This window comes from Notamacropus eugenii, chromosome 2, assembly GCF_028372415.1.
Source record: "Notamacropus eugenii isolate mMacEug1 chromosome 2, mMacEug1.pri_v2, whole genome shotgun sequence".
NCBI lineage: Eukaryota > Metazoa > Chordata > Mammalia > Diprotodontia > Macropodidae > Notamacropus > Notamacropus eugenii.
Genome location: NC_092873.1, coordinates 319,520,090 through 319,539,354, shown reverse-complemented (window position 1 = coordinate 319,539,354; position 19,265 = coordinate 319,520,090). Strand labels below are relative to the sequence as shown.

The 19,265-nt window shown below is 36.6% G+C and overlaps 1 protein-coding gene across 4 annotated transcripts in view; it reads right to left on the bottom strand.

Moving 5' to 3' along the window:
- Nucleotides 1–19,265, bottom strand: part of AFMID (arylformamidase) — a 49,122-nt gene that overhangs the window by 24,016 nt on the left and 5,841 nt on the right. For all 4 annotated transcript variants that reach the window (XM_072645171.1, XM_072645168.1, XM_072645170.1 and 1 more), the window contains exons 3-7: nt 7,360–7,464; nt 6,854–6,902; nt 6,185–6,270; nt 6,032–6,104; nt 5,729–5,826 (exon numbers count right to left, since the gene is read on the bottom strand). In XM_072645171.1, the coding sequence (XP_072501272.1) occupies nt 5,729–5,826; nt 6,032–6,104; nt 6,185–6,270; nt 6,854–6,902; nt 7,360–7,464 (411 nt within the window). The remainder of the gene's footprint in view (nt 1–5,728; nt 5,827–6,031; nt 6,105–6,184; nt 6,271–6,853; nt 6,903–7,359; nt 7,465–19,265) is intronic.

The following is a 19,265-nucleotide window of genomic DNA, read 5'->3' as shown; positions in this document are numbered from 1 at the left end:
CAGCTTTCCTGGGCCTACATGTCTCTCCAGACCTCCAGTGGTAATATACCTAGTACTTGACCCCAGGAAAAAAGACACTCTGAACCATATATGTCATCTGAGCAAGATGAAACTGGGCCAACTGCCTTTCATATATGATCTGTTGCCTAGAGAACTTTTTAAGTTTCAACATCCTCAGCTTCATTATTTGCTCAAGAAGCTGAATCCCTCAGCCCAAACAGAAGGACCAATCCTTGTAGTATCCCTGTGTGACCAGACATCAAACAGCCAGATTTCAGAACTGACTGGTGCAGGGGAAATAATGCAAAAGCAGCTGGGACTTCTTATTGTAGGCTAGAAACTATGGCTTTCTTTCTAATCCCATGCCAATGCCATGAAAGAGAAAGCAGAAATACATAAAATTTAAAAGTTTTTTCATGAATTGAATCAATGCAGCTAGAATAAGGGAATGGATTTAATTGAGGAAAAGAACCTTCACAGCAAATCTCTCTGATAACTCTGGAGGGGGCATGGGAAGATAGAAACACTAGTGCATTGTTGATGGATGCATGAACTAGTCTAAATATGCTAGAAAAAAGTTGAAATTATACTTTTTTTAAAATCACTAAACTGTACATATTCCTCTTTATAGTGGGACACATTACTATTGGGCATATTTATTCATTTTTATCATTTTTAAAATTAATTTATTATTTATTTTTAACATTAATTTAAAAAATATTTAGAGTTCTGAATTCTCTCCCTCTTTTACTCTCCTCTTCCCACTGAGAAGGTAAAGAATATAATATCGATTACACATATAAAATCATGTAACACATATTTCCACATTAGCCATATTGCAAAAAAAGAAAGAAAAATAAAGTGAAAAAAAGAAAGAAAAAGTGAAAAAAGTGAAAAAAAAAGCTTCAATTTATACTCAGAATTATCAGTTATTTCCCTGGAGACGAACAGAACTTTTGATCATAATTCTTTCAGAATTGTTTAGGATCACTGTATTGATCGGAATAGCTAAGTCACTCACAGTTGATCATCATACAATATTGTCATTACTGTATGCAATATTCTCCTGGTTCTGCTCATTTCACTTTTCATTAGTTCATATAAGTCTTCTTTCTAAAACTATCCTGCTCATCATTTTAGCACAATAGTATTCCATCACATCATACGCCACAAATTGTTCAGTCATTCCCTAATAGATGGGTTTCCTCTCAATTTCCAATTCTTTGCCACTACAAAAAGAGCTGCTATAAATATTTTTGTATATATAGGTCTTTTTTTCTTTTTCTTTGATCTCTTTGAGATACAGACCTAGTAGTATATTGCTGGGTCAAAGGGTATTGAGAAGATTAAGAGTGATAGTGTATTATTTATTTATTGATACTATTTACAATTAATTGGCTTTGTAATAGAACTGCTTAAGTCATGACAAAGGTCTTTCAATTTACCTCAGAAATTCAGCTGGCCTGTAATGGATTAAGTTTAAAAGTCCAGTTCTTCTGCTTCAAGGAATTTTGCTAACCTTGGGGAATATGTGTGAACACAAAGTGGGTTGGACCTGATATATTTACTCCACCAAGTTATCCTTCAAGGATGTCTAGTTTGCTCTTCAAAAGTCTGGGCTACTATCTCACACCTGGACTCAAACTATAAGCATTTCTTAGTGGGGTTGTTGCTTGACCCCATTACCAAACTTCCAACTAGTCATGTTGTTCCCTGTACTTCAGCTCTGTAACCAATCACATTGTCCCAATGTCATGATGTCATCTGCCTTGTTCTGTTCTTTGTTCTGTGCTCCCCAAAACCTATATAAGGGGAACTGTCTTTTGGCTTGAGGTCTTTGACATAAATGGAGGCAAGACATTGACCCATTTACTGACAGGGCAGAGATCTGCCTCAATTTATCCTTTTGTTAAATTCCAATTGGGACAGAATGCACAGTTTAATAGCCCTTTCAGCATCGTTACAAATTATTCTTCAGAATGGCTGGACCAATTCACAACTCTACCTACTCTAACTATTAGTGTCCCAATTTTTCCACCTTCTAGTGGGCATATATTCTAAGAAGGTCAAAGACATAAGGGAAAGTTCTATATAGAAAAATATTTAAAGTTGCACTTATAAACTATTAAGAGAAGAATGGGGGGGGGGGGCAGAGTCAAGATGGAGGAGTAACAGCCCATACTTTCTAAAGCACTGCCCCCAAGCCCAGCCAAATACCTGTAAAAAATGGCCCTAAACAAATTCTGGAGCTGCAGAAACCACAGAATGATGGAGTGAAGCAAAGTTTCAGCCCAAGACAACCTGGAAGGTCACAGGGAACTGTCTATCATGCCATGCAGGGGGCAGGGCACAGTCCACTGTGGGCAGCACCAGCACAGAAAGGACCTGAGCAGACCTTGGGGAGACTGTGGCAGGCTCCAGACTTCAGGACCCCAAAATGCCAAAGACAAATTGGAAGGTCAGTGGGGAAAAGCCTGTGGGATCAGTGTGGAAGAGTGAAGTGGTCCAGCCCCAGCCCCAGGGCAGCAGAGGGGGAAGGAGGCGGGGGAGGGGGGGCAGAGGAACCCGCAGCAGCCACAGCAGCAGCAGATGCAGAGACAGCAATTGTTTCTGGAGCTCTAGGCCCACAGATTGTGGGGGAATCCAGCAGCTGACAGTACATCTCCCACTCTCACTGGAAGCAGAGATGTACCTTCACAAAGAGCTCAAAAGTCAAGTAAATGACTGGGGAAATGAGCAAAAACTGAAAAAAGAATCAGACTATAGAATCTTACTTTGGTGACAGGGAAGATCAAAGCATGCAAACAGAAGGAAACAATAAAAGTCCTCCATCCAAAGTCTCCAAGAAAAATATGAATTGGTCTCAGGCCATAGAAGAGCTCAAAAAGATTTTGAAAATCAAGTAAGAGAAGCAGAGGAAAAATTAGGAAGAAAAATGAGAGTGATGCAAGAAAATCATAAAAGATGAATCAACTGCTTGCTAAAAGAGATCAAAAAAATGCTGAAGAAAACAACACTGTAAAAAATAGACTAACCCAAATGACAAAAGAGATCCAAAAAGCCAACGAAGAGAAGAATGCCCTAAAAAGCAGAACTGACCAGATGGAAAAGAAGATCCAAAAGCTCACTGAAGAAAATAGTTCTTTAAAGATTAGAATGGAGGAGATGGAAGCTAATGACTTTATGAAAAACAAAACCAAAGGAATGAAAAAATAGCAGACAATGTGAAACATCTCATTGGAAAAACAACTGATCTGGAAAATAAATCCAGCAGAGACAATTTAAAAATTATGGGACTACCTGAAAGCCATGATCAAAAAAAGAGCCTAGACATCATCTTTCAATAAATTATCAAGGAAAACTGCCCCAATATTCTAGAATCAGAGGATAAAATAAATATTGAAAGAATCTACCAATCACCTCCTGAAAGAAATCCCCAAAGGAAAACTCCTAGAAATATTGTAGCCAAATTCCAGAGCTCCCAGGTCAAGGAGAAAATATTGCAAGCAGCCAGAAAGAAACAATTTGATATTGTGGAAATACAATCAGGATAACACAAGATCTAGCGGCTTGTACATTAAGGGATCCCAGGGCTTGGAATATGATATTCCAGAAGTCAAACCAAGAACCACTTACCCAGCAAAACTGAGTATAATACTTCAGGGGAAAAAATTTAATGAAATAGAGAACTTTAAAGCATTCTGGATGAAAAGACCAGAGCTGAATAGAAAATTTGATTTTCAAACACAAGGATGAAGAGAAGCATGAAAAGGTAAACAGGAAAGAGAAATCATAAGGGACTTACTAAAGTTGAACTGTTTACATTCCTACATGGAAAGATAATATTTATAACTTTTGAGACTTTTCTCAGTACTAGGGTAGTTGGAGGGATTATATACATATAGACAGAGGGCACAGGGTGAGTTGAATAGGAAGGGATAAAATTAAGGGTTGAGAGGGGAATATATTGAGAGGAGAAGGGGAAAAGTAGACTGGGCAAATTATCTCTCACATAAAAGAGGCAAGAAAAAACTTTTTCAATGAAAGGGAAGAGAGTGCAGATGAGAAGGAAAAAGTGAACCTTACTCTCATTATATTTAGCTTAAGGAGGGAATAACATACAATTTGCTATGAAAAACTATCTTACACTACAGGAAAGTAGGGGAGAAGGGGATAAGTGGGGGCATGAAGGGACAATAGAATGGGAGGGCAAATGAGAGGAGGGAGTAATTAGAAGTAAATACTTTTGAGGAGAGATAGAGTCAAAAGAGAGAACAGAATAAATGCGGGACAGGATAGGATTGAGGGAAATATAGTTAGTCTTTTACCACATGAGTTTTATGGAAGTCTTTTGCAAAACTACACATGTATAACATATATTGAATTGCTTGCCTTCTCAGTGGGGTTGGGTGGGGAGGGAAGAAGAGAGAGAAGTTGGAACTCAAAGTTTTTAAAATGAATGTTAAAAATTGTTTTTACATGCAAGTAGGAAATAAGAGATACAGTTAATGGCATATAGAAATCTATCATGTTCTCCAAGAAAATAGAGGGGATAAGAGAAGGGAGGGGTGTGATAGAAGGGAGAGCAGATTGGTGGAAGGGGTAATCAGAATGCATGCTGTCTTGGGGTGGGCGGAGGGGAAAGATGGGGAGAAAATTTGGAACTCAAAATCTTGTAGAAATGAATGTTGAAAACTAAAAATAAATAAATAAATTAGAATTTCTTTTTAAATAAAGAGAAGAATGACTGAAAAGTTATGGTATATGAAAATGATGGAATATTACTGTCATAAAAAAGACAAATATGAAGAAATCCAAGAAGGAAAACCTGGGGAGACATGTATATAGTGGTACAGTGCAAAGAAAGTAGAATCATGAAAACAATTTACATGATGGTTCCTAAGACTAAAGAAAACAGTGAAAGGCTTCAGACCTCTGCTCAGTGGAGCAGCCAATCACTTCAAAGAACTGATAGTAAATCATGTTTACACATCTGTCAACAGAAAGGGCAGCTAGGTGGCTTAGTGGATAGCAGCACCAGTCCTACACTTAGGAAGACCTGAGTTCAAATCTGAATTCAGACACTTATTAGCTGTGTCAACCTGAGCAAATCACTTCACCCTGTTGTCTCAGTTTCCTCATTTGTAAAATGAGCTGGAGAAAGAAAAGGCAAAGTATTTTTGCCAAGAAAAACTCCAAATGGACACTACTGAAATGACTGAACGATCACAATAGAAAGGATTAGAGAGATGGAACAGACAGTGAACTAGAGATAGGCAATGAGGCATTCATTTTCAAAGTGGAAAAAAATGAGCAAAGCTGGAGGCAGCAAAGCTATTATAAGGCTGCTCTGTCACTGTGTTAGACCAAGGGTATCCTTTGAACCCAGGACCCATGCAAGCAGTCTAATTTCCTTCTTTGCCTGTTTCTCTACCCCCCCCTTTTATATTTATGTGAGTACGAGTTATTTCCATCTAAAATACAAGCTCCTTCAATGGCAGAAAATGTTTCCTTTTTGTCTTTGTACGTTCCCAGTATATAGCACAGTACCTCACATACAGTAGGTGCTAAATTCACATTTGTTAAATTTGTTATGGGGTTTGGACTTTATGCATTTTTGCATTGTTTTATTTTTTATTTCTTTTTTTGTGATAGTTATTTTTGGCACAAAAATTATCTTTTTGCATGTGAAATAACTGCTCACAGGGTAAAATATTCATATAGATACCTTTAATGTTAGGAATGATTTCATGTTCAACCCAGTCTGTCAAGAGCACCATGGAGGCCAACTGAGCTCCAGCTGAATGTCCACATAGGTAAATTCCCCTGTAGTTAGAACAGAAGGAAAAAGTTGGAGCTTCTCCTAGCAATCTTTGTTTAATCCAACTTTGCAAATGGTTTTCTAAAAGTATCTGATCAGAGAAAAATTTTGACTTAACAATGAACAACTAAGTCCTCTGTTCTCTGGTCATTGCCCAGACATTCCCTCCGATGCTATCTGGCAAGATACAAGTTTCTGGCAGGCACCCACCTGTTGAATGAGTATTGCTTCTGGATGAAGATGGCACTGCGTCTCACCTGGCTCAACATCAGATCGATATTACCTGCATAGGCATGACAAATGATGCTTCACCTTTGAGCTAGGACATACTTCTAATGCTTCCCCCTCAATTTCCTTACTTACCTTTTGGAGCAAGGTCATAAGCCACTACAGCCACTGCTACTCCTGCTGCTGTCAAGGGGGGCACCATAAAGGCTGAAGAGTCCTTACTGGGGAAGGAAAAACACCCAATGCTGCCTGTTTACCTGGAAGCAAGTTGCTCAGGCAAGTACTAGCACCCACTTGGTGCCTCTGCAGTGTTTGTTCTGGTTTTACCTCTTCTCCCTAGCATATTGCCCCTCTCAGGTAGGGGCTCAGGGAAAGGGTGAAGGACAGCTGAAATCACTGATAGGCAACACCTAAGTAGCAGTTGCTGTCTTACTAGTCCTTTGACACATACCTTCTCTATTTAGCTTTCTTCCTAGGTCAGGAAGGCTGCCAGAGCTGCTAGAACCTAGGGAAGATAGGATAATTCCTGCCCTCCCCACCTCCAACTTCTATAATCATGATAATAAGAAGCGTTTACATAGGACTTTAATGCTTACAATATAAATATTATCTCATTTGATTCTCACAACAACTTGGGAGGTGCATACATGCCTAAGGAAACTGAGAAAGGTTAAGTGACCTGCCCAGGGTCACACAGCTAGTAAGCATCTGCAGATGAATTTGAACACAGGTCTTCCTGACTCCAGGACTAATATCCTATCCACCACACCCACCTTCTATAGAGTTATATCTCCCATGGCTCACCTTCCTTCTTGCCAATATCCTCCATGAATAAACAGGAAAAAAGGTAACTCTGTAAGAAATATATACATACACACATACGTGTGTATATGTGTATGCGTGTGACTCAAGACACATGAATGAACATTATCAGTACAACTCCCTCATTTTGTCAGAGAGTAAACAAAAACTCAGAGATTTGAAGTAATGCATAGCTCTGAATTACAAAATCTCAGAACTGGAAGTAACCTCTGTGATCACTGTTTGGATCAGTTAGAGGGCCACATTTGAGGACCTTGAGGTCACAGGTTCCCCACCTGACCTAACTTAACCACCCCTTAGGCAGATACCCCCTGTATAAACATCCCTAACAAGACATCATTCAGCCTCCATTTGAAGACCTCTAATAATGAGGAATTTGCTGCTTACCCTTTTAGTTGTTGGACAACCCATGATGATAAGAAAAATTTCCTTTACATCCAGATTAAATCCACTTCTAGGAACCTCTACTTCCTCAGCCCTCAACTTACCTTCAGAGGTCTTAGCAGGGAAATATATGTCTAGCTTCTCACCATCACCTTCTCCATAAGCAACACCAAGTAGACTCCGTTTGCTTGCCTGGGCTTCCTTGGTAACTACTCCAGAGAAACAAGAAAAATTCCATGTTAACCTGTTAACCTTAATTACTCCTGTGCCATGACTTTGTAGGCTAGGTACTCTATATGAGACCTGCACTCATTTCCTGCTTGGGCTCAGGTAACTCAAAGGATTTTGATCTCACTTTTAGAGAGATATCATCACTTTCTCCTCAGACTGAATCCTATCCTCTAAGTCAGTCCTGAGGGACACCTCTAAAGAAATAATTCCACAGGGGCAGATATTTCTCTAAGCTCAATGTTTATATGTCAACCTGGTGGTCTCTTGGCCTAAGCAGTTAGAATTTGACTGGACTGATTCTTTCCAGGGAGGTCAAATAAAATGGCTGTCTACTCATAATGAATCAATTCAGGGATTCTGTGATATATTTTTATCATTTGAGAGACAGTTTTTCAACTTAAGTTGAAAAGTATTCTTTGAATATTCATTACATGGTGATCAGCTGCTAATGGAGATGAATCAACAAACATTTATTCAGTGTCAACTATGCTAGGCACTAGGGTACACAGACAAGAGTGAAAGGTTCCTACATTTGTGAAGTTTACAGTCTAGCCTGGGAGGCAACATAAGAATACTGTATGTATTTCTATAAAAAACATACGGTGATTTGGGGAGAAAAGCAGCTTAGGGGGGACAGGGAAAGCATATGAGTTAAGACTTAAGAGAACTAGGGATTTAGAGGCAAAGACAATGAGGGAATATATTCTAGGCATGGCAATATAAAGCCAATAGAATTGATTCAAAGGAGTTGCAGAGACAATGTAAATCCCTTTCTTTAGCTTTGAAGGCCCTACACAACTTGGTCTTTTCTCAAGTTGAACTGCCGAACATTCAAACTCTACTGCAGAGAATGCAGATCCAGTGGGCTGGCCATGTTGTTCAAATGCCAAACGTAGGTTTGCATAAAAAATTATTTTATGAAGAATTCACACAAGGCAAGTGCTCACATGGTGGTCAAAAGAAGCAATACAAGGACACTGAATATTTCTCCTTTGAATTGCAATTGATGGAGTAACATGGATGACACAAGAATTTATGTTGGAGGGACTGCAGGAAAGAGAGGGAGAATACTGGTAGAGTGATGAGATGGTCAAGTCTACCTAGAAAATAATTTGGAATTACACAAGTCACTAAATCTTTCATATGCTTCTACCCAGAGATTCCACTACTGGATATATAATTCAAGGAAATAAAAAAGGACAGAAAAAGACAAGAACAGGACAGGTAAGGGAAGGAAAGGGAAAGGAAAAGTCTTAAATATTGTGGCAGGGGTATGGGAATTGATTAGAGCTCCTCTGGTCAACTAAGTCCCTAATCTACCAGGTAAAATGGCAGGATATAAGGCATAAGTAACAGAGAAAATGAGATACAAGAGTTATGTCCCTTCCAAACTTTCATCTTATAAATGGTAAAACAAACAAAACCCTTTTTATAAGCCTACTGGGAAGTCAAGTATATAAGTTGCCTTGGATATATGTATTTACCATGCAAATACTTATGAGGTCTATGTATGGTTACTCTCCCTATTGATACTAGATGTATTTTCATGTTTATAGTAGAGATGCTATGTTACTATTTCAATAAATCACATCCTTTAGTTGACTAGGGACAAAAAAATACACTAGTGGGGACTTATAAGCTAGAGCAGGGGTGGGAAACCTGCAACCTCCTGGGGGAAGCCTTTTGACTGAGTCCAGTTTTACAGAATAAATCTTTTTATTAAGGGGATTTCTTATGTGAAGTTTGAATTCAGTCAAAGGGCCACACTTGAGGACCTAGAGGGCCACATACCCTCGTATATAACATTCTAAACCCATAACTCCCTACCTCTCTATTGAAAGGAGAGAGGTTTATTTCTATATCACTTCTTCAGGGCCAAGATTGCTCATGACAATTATATAATATTGAATTTTATTTGGGCATTCTTTTCATTTACATTATTGGAGTCATTTTCGTGGTCCTGCTAATTTTATCTGTACTAGTTCAGATAAGTCTTCTCAAGTTTTTCTGAATTCTTCATTATTCATCATATCTTATAGCACAGGGCCACGTGTGGCCTTGAGGCCGCAGGTTTCCCACCCTATGTTTAAACAGTGTCAAATGGTTTTATTCAGTTCTTTGTCACTAGGTAAAGCTTACTGCGGGAGTGGGAAAGTATATTTTGAAATGACTATGATATAATGTTCTTGAGATGGGGAGAAAACCATCTTTTCAGTTGTGGCAAAATGGAAGAACAAAAGGTATATGGAGATATTCCAGTGCAACTGGATCCAAGGACGCTACTGCAACTCATCTGTGCCTCCTCATCCTGTACAAGTTACACGTGTTCACAAAGTAATAGAGCCTTCTTCATGTTCTTTTGACGTTATGTTGCTACCAGTGGAGCAGATGGTTGTCCATCAGCTGTCTCTTTCTATGACCAGCTCATTTTTTCTTTCTGGTTACATATTTCTCCAATGGCATCAGTTCACTGCTTCTCTTGAACATTTTCTTCTTTGTTTTGTGTTCTAGGCTGCCCACACTTACCAAACATTTAACCACAAAGACCTTGGAGTGATTTTACACTCCAGTTATTTCAAACACTGTAGTGATCTGTGACCTACACCCATACATCACCAGCATAATAGTACTAAAATAATGGGCCTTTCAGGGGGAAGTTTGCAATCTTAAAAGAACTGTGTAAGTTTCCAAACACTCTGCTACTGTACTCATCTGCTTCTGTGCATTGTGTACCTAATCTGTTCCATTAATCAACGTCTTACCTAGTAGCAAATTATTTTGGTGATTATGACTGTAATATAGTTTGAGATATGGTACTGCTAGCTAGGTCTCATTTCTTCCACTTTCTTCCATTAATTCCCTTGATATTTATTCTTGACCTTTGCTCCTCCAGATGAATTTCATTTTTTCTAGTTCTATAAAGTAATTCTTTGATAATTTGTTTGGTATGACTCTGAATAAATGGATTTAAGTAGTATTTTCATTTTTGTTACATTGGCTTGGCCTACCTATGAGCAATTAATATTTCTCCAATTATTAAGATCTGTCTTTATTTATGTAAAGTATTTTTATAATTGTATTGATAAATCCTAACAGGTAGATTCTCAAGTATTTTATGTTATCTGTTGTAATTTTAAATAGAATTTCTCTATCTCTTCCTACTGGATTTTATTGGCTATATAAAAAAATGTTGATGATTTATATGGGTTTATTTTATATTTTGAAATTTTGCTGGAATTTAGATCAGTTTTTTAGTTGACTCTAGGGTTTGCTAATATTATCCACATCTGGGGTTTTCATCATATTATCCACAAAAAATGATAATTTTGTAACATCTTTGCCTATGCTCAATTTCTTTTTTTCTTTCTTCTTATTATAACTAGCCTTCCTAGCACTATATTGGATAGCAGTGGTGATAAGGGAAATCCTTACTCTACCCCTGATCTAGTTTATCTCCATCATAGATAAGGCTAGCTCTTGGTTTTAGATAGATACTACTTGTCATATTAAGGAAAGTTATATTTATTTCCATGCTTTCTAGTGTTTGGTAACAGGAAAAGGTGTTATATCTTGTGAAAAGTCTTTTTTCTGCTTCTACTGATATTTTCATTTGTTATTAACATTGATTATTATGTTTATAGCTTACCTAATATTGAATCAGCCCTCCATTCCTGGAATAAATCCAGCCTGGTCATAATATACAATCTTTGTTAAGTTATAATAGTTTTGCTAATATTTTAAAACTTTTATATCAATATTCATTAGGGGTTTTTGTTTGTTTTGTTTATAGTTTTGACTCTTCCTGGTTTAAGTATTAATTATATTTGTGTCAAAGGGGCTGGCAGGACTATTTCTTTTCCTATTTTTTTCAAACCTTTCATGTAATGTTGGAATTCTTTTTTTAAAAAATATCAAGTTAGTTAAATACTTATCTTTTTAACAGCTGTTTTGTTTATTTGTTCCGGGGCCTTTTTTTTTTTGCTTTCAATTTTGTTATTCTCCTTTGATTTTCAGGATTTCTATTTTGGTGCTTAATTTTTTTTTAATGTGCTGGTTTTCTAGGCTTTTTTTTTTTTTAATTGCATGCCCAGTTCAATTATCTTCTCTTTTTGTTACTGATGAAAGTGTTTAGAGATAAATTTTCCTCTAAGTACTGTTTTGGCTGAATCTCAAAAATTTCGGTCTATTTCATTGTTGCCATTATTGTTAATGAAATTATTATTCCAATTATTTTTTCTTTGACCTGCCCATTCTTTAAGATCAAGTTAGTTTTCAACTAATTTTGAATCTTTGCTTGAAAAACCCTTGATAGAATATATTTTATTGTATTATGACCCTTAAAAGATGCATTTAATATTTTTGCTTTTCTGCATGCATGAAGTTTTAATGCCCTAATAATAGTCCACTTTTTTAGGAAGATGCCATTCACATGTATATTTCTATCTAGTCCCATTCAACACTCTCCAGAGATGTATCATACCTAAATTTTCTAAAATTCTATTCAGTTTCTACATTTCTTTTTTGCTTAGTTTTATCTAGATATGAGATCCTCTGATAATTATAGTTTTACTGCTTATTTCTCCCTATAACTCATTTTAGCTTTTCCTTGCAGAATTTAGATACTAAGGCATTTGGTATGTGTGTGTGTGTGTGTGTGTGTGTGTGTGTGTGTATGTGTGTGTAAACATACATATACATACATGCTTAGTATTGATATTAGTCTCTCTCTGATTATCTCTTTTAATTGGGTCTATTTTTGCTGTAGTTTTGTCTGAGATCATGATTGCTACCGTTGCCTTTTTTCTGCTTCAGCTGAAAATTCAACCCTTTCATTTTGGACATATTTTTCTATTTTCAAATGTATTTTTTGTTGGATTCTGATTTCTAATCCATTTTGCTATTCTCTTCTGTTTTATGGGTGAGTTCATCTCACTCATGTTCACAATTATAATTATTAATTGTGTATTTCCCTCCATCCTGTTCTCTTATATGTTTCCCTCTGTCTCCTGCCCTTTTTTAAAGATTTTGTTTTGCTTCTAATGACTTTTGATCTACCCTCCCTATTTTCCCCTCCTTTCCCTTTAAACACTTTCTCTCTTATTTCCCTGTTGGGTGAAATGTATTTCTGTACCCAACTGTGTTTTGATAAGATAAAATGAAGACCATGTACAAAATGAAGTTAATTTAGTGTGAGAATCAGAAGGACCAATCAGATTCTACCTTGTGAACACTGGCTCTATCTTGTGCTGCCATATGTATTCTCCATTTTGTTGTTTTTCTGTTATACATCCATGGGAAAATCAATTATATATGTCATCTATCATTTTACATATTCAGGTGAATGTAATTAATCAACATCTTTTTATTTTATGAATAGAGGACCCCCAAACCTACTCATACCCTTCCCTACTGGACTGAAATTTACTCTTTGCCCTCTCAACTTGGAAAGCCCCTAAACTTTCTTCCAATTAGAAATTAGATTACCTAACTTTGTGTCCTGGTTATTTTGTTGTAATAGGATTTTTTTTTTTGATTAATTGGCTTTTGAGTATAAAAAAAACTGCTTTACTCTGCATTAAAGGTGTTTGGATTTACTGGGGAGTCACTGACACATTCTTTCTGAATGCCAAGACAATAAAATGATCTATTTTCTTGGTTATTATTAATTACCCATTATAGTGTACAAGTGTATTCGTTTCTCCTCTGACCAGCACAGATAAGAGAGAGGTTCAAGTATTGCTTGTTCACCCTCACTCCTTCCTTTTTGTTGCATAGACTTCTATTTGTGTTTATTCTAGCAGGGAATTTTCTCCATTCTCCCCCGCCCCCATGTATTCCCTATTCTTCTGTTCTCTTCCCTCTTCCAGTGCATTCAGCTTCTCTCCTTTTTCATTCTTCTCTTTCCATTCATCATCAAAATATAATCAAACTAATGTCAAGCCTTCTAATTAAATTCTCTCTATTACCTCTAATGATGATAGAGTCCAGTGGGAGTACATGTATCACCATTTCATGTAAGAATGGAAACATTTGATCTTTGTTTAATCTCATATGAATGTTCATTTGTGTTTTTCTTTTTATGCTTCTCTTGGCTTCAGTGTTTATATATCAGTTTCTATACAGCTCTGGTCTTTTCATCAATAATTCTTGAAAGTCTTCTATTTCATCAGAGATCCATGTTTCCCTCTGTAGGATAATGCGCAGTTTTGCTGAGTAAGTTATTCTTGGTTCTTAAGTGTAGATCTCTTTGCCTTCTGAAATATTGTATTCTAAACTGCTACCTTATAGTGACCGCAAAATTTGTGTAATTACTGTGTCTCCTCAATATTTGAATTTCTTTTTTTCTGGCTGTCCACAATGTTTTTACTTTGAATTAGAAGCTTTGGATTTTGATTATAATATTCCTCAGCGGTTTCATTTTAATATTTCTTTTAGGAGGTGATTGGTGGAATCTTTCTATTTCCATTTTGCCCTCTGGCTCTAAAAGATCTGGGCAGTTTTCTTTAATGATTTCTTGAAATATGATATCTGGGCTCTTTTTTGGTCATGACTTTCAGATTTGATTTTCAGTGATTCATAAATGATCCCTCAATCAGTTTTCCAGGTCATTTGTTTTTGCTATGAGATACATTACATTTTTTAAATTTATTTTTTAGTCTTTTTGTTTTAGCATTTCTTGGAGTTTCATGGCACCATTAGCTTTCAGTTAATCCGTTCTAAGTTATAGGTAGTTATTTTCTTTGGCAAGTTTTTGTACTTTTTATTCCAAGCTGTTAATTCTCTTTCCTTAACTTTCTCCTATAGCTCTCATTTCTTTTCTCATTTTTTGTCTACATTCTCATTTGGTTTTTAAGATAATTTTTAAACTAAAAAAAACAACTCTTGCTCTATCTCTTGTAGGGTTTTTGATTGGAATCAGGTCTACGCTATGTTTTTCTTTGAGACTTTGTGTATATTTTGGAGACATTCTCTTCTAGATTTATGTCTTGAATTTCCCTATCACTTTAATAGTACTTTATGGTAGGATTCTTTTCTTTTGTTTATTTATTCTTCTAGTCTGCAGCCATCTCCAGTCATCCTGATGAATATCTGGTTACTGGACCCAGATGGCTCAAGAGAAGAAAGTGAGGTTGGTGATCTTGCCCAGCCCTCCCTCCCTCAAAACAAAATCAAGTGCAAGTCATGTCATCATTTCTCTGATGTCATGGTATTCTTCAAAAATGGATGAACATAGACTTCTAGCCTGCTTTTTGACTTTGAATTTTATGTTAGGACTTGGTTCTGCATACTTCTGCAGGGTGACAGAAGTGGGGGAGGTGGGGATGTCTGGGTTTAGCTTTTGTCCTTTGGGTCCCCTCTGCTTCTTTCATAGTATAGAGTGCTTTGTTATTCCAGGGTATTAAGGACAGTTCAGGCTAGAGTCCCACAAACTTTCAGTGCTTCCAAAGTGATATGATCCAGGATAAAGTTCACTCATTGTTCCCCTGGTCTGAGCTCTGCAAAATCCTAACCAAGGTTTAGGCATGAGTAAGATGTTTGTTGGCCCTGTTTGAAAGTTTCAGTAGGTTGCTGCTGGACTCAACTAATATCAGCTGGATGGGAAGTGACAGAACTGAATGTTCAGAGTGACTCCCATTTATTCTGGGACTCCTGCCTCCTGATTTTTTCACTGCAGGTTTCAACCTGGCCTAGAAGCTAGAACTGTGTCTGTCCTCTGCTCCTGAGGTTAGCACAAAACACAACTATGGTTTGCTTCTTCACTTGTTCCTTGCTAAGTACACATCTAAGGCCCCTGACTGTGACTATGACCTCTCTGTTACCCCTAGGTACAGGTCCCCTTAGTCTACCCTGGATCTGTGACTTGGAACTAGGTAGTAAGCAACAGAGAAGCTAGAGGTTACTTGTTTCCATACTCTGAACTAGTTAAAGGACTTCTTGGAACCACTTCCTGCTCTTGTGCATCCTTCCCATGATTCAGTCTTGATTATCTTTCAGGCCATAGGCACTGGAATGCTCCACCTGGCATGCTCCTGGCCAGACCATTATCTCTTTGTCCAAAGACCTCTCTCTCTGTCTCCCTACGATGACTGGGACTAAAAAAAGAAATTACTGTGAATTTTTCTTGGATGTCCTGATAATGATTCTATCTGATGCATTTTTTTAAATGTTTTTTATTACTCTTTTTTTTCATGCCATCATGATATTCTTTCCCTACTTCTTCCCAGAGAGTCATCCCATATAATACATGATATTTTTTAAAGATAAAAAAAGGGGGAGGGGAAATTCATAGAACTGATCAATACATTGAAAAAATCTGGAAACACATGCTAAGTGCACACCTGTAGATCTGTGTCAATGAAGGGATGAACGGAGGTAGTTTCATATTTATTCTTTCAAGTCATGCTCGATCTTTATAATTTGGCTACACTTACTTTTGGGGGGGGTATTTTTTCTTTCTATTTATGTTGTTGTAATCATGCATGTTATTTTCTTGGCTGTTTACATTCTGTATCAGTTCATATCTATTTTTCTATACTTCTCTGTATTCACCATATTCATCATTTTCTTACAGCAAAGTAATATTCCAATACATTCACATATCATAATTTGTTTAGCCATTTCCCAATCAATGGGCATCTTTTTTTTTCAATTCTTTGCTATCACAAAAAAGTGTTGCTATTAATATTTTGATGTCTAGAGAAATTTTCTAATCAATAGATTCTTGAGATATAAGCTTAGTAATGCAATCTCTGGGTCAAAGGATATGGACATTTATTTGTATAATTCCAAATTGCTTTCCAAAATGATTTCATCAATTTATAGCTCCACTAACAATGCATTAGCATGCCTATCATTTGGCAACCTCTCCAACATTATCATTTTTTTGGACAACTTGCAGGGTGTGAGGTAAAACCTGAGGGTTTTGATTTGCATTTCTCTTATTATTAGTGATTTGGATCTTTCTTTCATGTAGTTGTTACTATTTTGCAATTCTTTTGAGAACTGTCCATATCCTAGGACAATTTATCTACTGAAGAATGGCTGTGTATATGTGTTTCTACATACAGTTATCCCTTCCATATCATGGGTGTTAGGGGTACAGCACCCCCAGGATCTGAAAAATCTGTGTAAAATTTTTTGGCTCTCCCTTTGCACCAGAGAAGTCTAAATTATTATGGTATTAAGATGTAAAATATATTGACATTATACAATACTATAATATATTTTATGCATTTTGGAATTTCTAAACTTTTTCTGTGTTGTCTGCTAGCCTTTCAGTTTCATGTAATCAAAATTATCTATTTTATTCTTTGTAATTGCCACTATCCCTTATCCATAGCTGTGAGATATACATGGTCTGCTTCTAATTTTCTTTTAATAAGAAAGTTGCATGTCCATTCAGAATATATTGTGGAATACAGTGTAAGGTGTTGGTGTAAACCTAATTCCTACCACACTGCTTTCCAGTTTTCCCAGCAATTTCTAATCAAATAGACTCACATCTTGAAGTGGATGACACTGCCCCCTGAGGGGTGCTGGAATGATCTAGGTGGGGTGGTAGTAGCTTTGGGTGCAATTGGGGAGTGCTGAATAAAAATAAGAAGATAGGGGAAGCATAAGGAAAGAAAATTTTGAAGAACTGTACATTTCATCTATTGTGTAATAGTTAAAGTTGTAGTGATTACATTATTTTCCAAATAAACACACAAAATGCAAGTTATAATCAATCAATGGTCAAGTCCGGTGACAAGTCTTAACAAGCAAGGGTCAGCAGGCAAGCATGTCATGCATAGTCAGGAAGTCCAGCATGCATTGGCAGGAATATGTGTGTAACGACTTGTTTACAATACCATATGGTTACATGATGCAATATTGCATCATTAAAATTTCCATGCAGAAAAAATCCCATAAATTTACAATAAATTATTAATTTAAGATGTCATTTTTTAAAAAATATATTTTACATATATTTTTAAATGACACAAATCAAAAAAGAACATTAAAGGGTTAAAGAAAGTAGATTTCCAGAGGGTATGGAATAATTTTTTTTTTTTTGAAAAAGGTACAGTAGGCCAAATAAGTTTGGGAACCTCTAAAATAGAATTTTGTTTCCTAGGTAATTTGTTTTCCACTTTATTGATCAATGGGTTGAGTTACGTTGTTTCTGACTCCCTCTTGTCTAGTTTGTTCTACTGATTTACCTCTATGTTGTTTTTTTTTAACTAAGGCCAGATGGTTTTGACGTCTGCTGATTTATGATACAGATTGAAGTCAGAAGTGCTGTTCCTCTTTGTCTCCACCTCTTTTCATTATTTCCCTTAATATTTTAGCTCTTTTGTTTTTCCAAATGAATTGTTATTTTATCAGTCTAGTACATTTTCTAGATCTTTGTGAAAAAGATGTGATAGAGGACCAAAGCTTTACTTCTTCCTGCTACCCTGTCATTTTTGAGCCTGGGTTTCTTTTTCTAAGAAATTTGATACGTTATTTTATAGCCTGCTCCTAACTGAAACGATTTCTAGATTTGTTCTTCTCCTTATGGCAATTGATTGACACTGTTAATGTTCTCTAGGAGACTTTTATGATTAGCACTGATGTCCATTTCATCATCCATTTTCCATTTTTTGGTGTCAATAACTAGGTAAAGTTAGAATTTTAAGTTGCACGCTTTTTCTCATTTTTATGTTAATTTCTTCTAGTTTTACATTAATTTTTATCTTTGTTCTAACAAGTTAATCTGCCTGTGTACAGACAGCTAATTCAGAAATGACTCTCTCATTGGTAATGAGTCTTTTCCTGCCTCTTAGGACAGAATAATAAAAAAATACATAATCAGTTCCACTTTTGGTGATTTGGGGGGATGCTCTCTAACACTTTTCACTTCTCTTCTTTAACAAAGTATTCTTAATATATACGTATGAGGCTTTTGTATAGTTAATAAGAGAATAACCTCTTTCCTTTCTTACAATTTTTTTTTTTGCAATCTATACCTTTATATTGGGGTAAATGTTGATTTAATTTGGAAGATCTTACTCAGTTTACAGAATTCCCTCTACCTTCTTATCCTCTTTCAATGATGTTGGTTCATAAACAATTATGTTTGTGATAGTCTTTTTGAAAATACTTATTATGAGTCCTGGGGTATATGGGGTGCTCAGGGAAGACTAGCACCTCTAGTATGAGGGTTTTGCTGAACCCTTTTCAGGGCTGCTCATCTGCTTTTGTTATTCATCTGTCACTCAACACTCACATTTGGCTCCAACAGCTGTAGCATGTGCAGCAGCCACACCCCAGTAAAACAGTCTTGTCAGGCAGGCTAACCCAGGTTGAGCATAACTCAGAGGCCTCAAACCTGTGAGTTAGCAGGATGTCTACACCATGCATGTGATGAGAACAATTTATTCCAATGGCCATGGAGGTAGCTAAAGCAGGCTCTGTGGAGCACTTACAGCTTGGTCACACATTGAAGATGCCAAGGCCATCCACTGCATCTCAGGCCATTGCCAGTCATCTTGATTTTTGTCTTGCCATCAGACTTTGGAGACTCTGGAAGAGACAGTGAGGCTAATGACTTTGTGCAACTCTGTCTCACTTAAATCCAATTCATGCTTGAGTCAAGACATCACCTCATGATGTCACTAGTCTTCTTCAAAAATGAAGGATGAACAACAATTATGAGTCCTGCAATATGAGATGGTCAAATGATGGTTGAAACAATAGTTCTTATTGCCTTGATTCACATGACAAAATCAATTCTGCCAACTCTTTATTTGCCTCA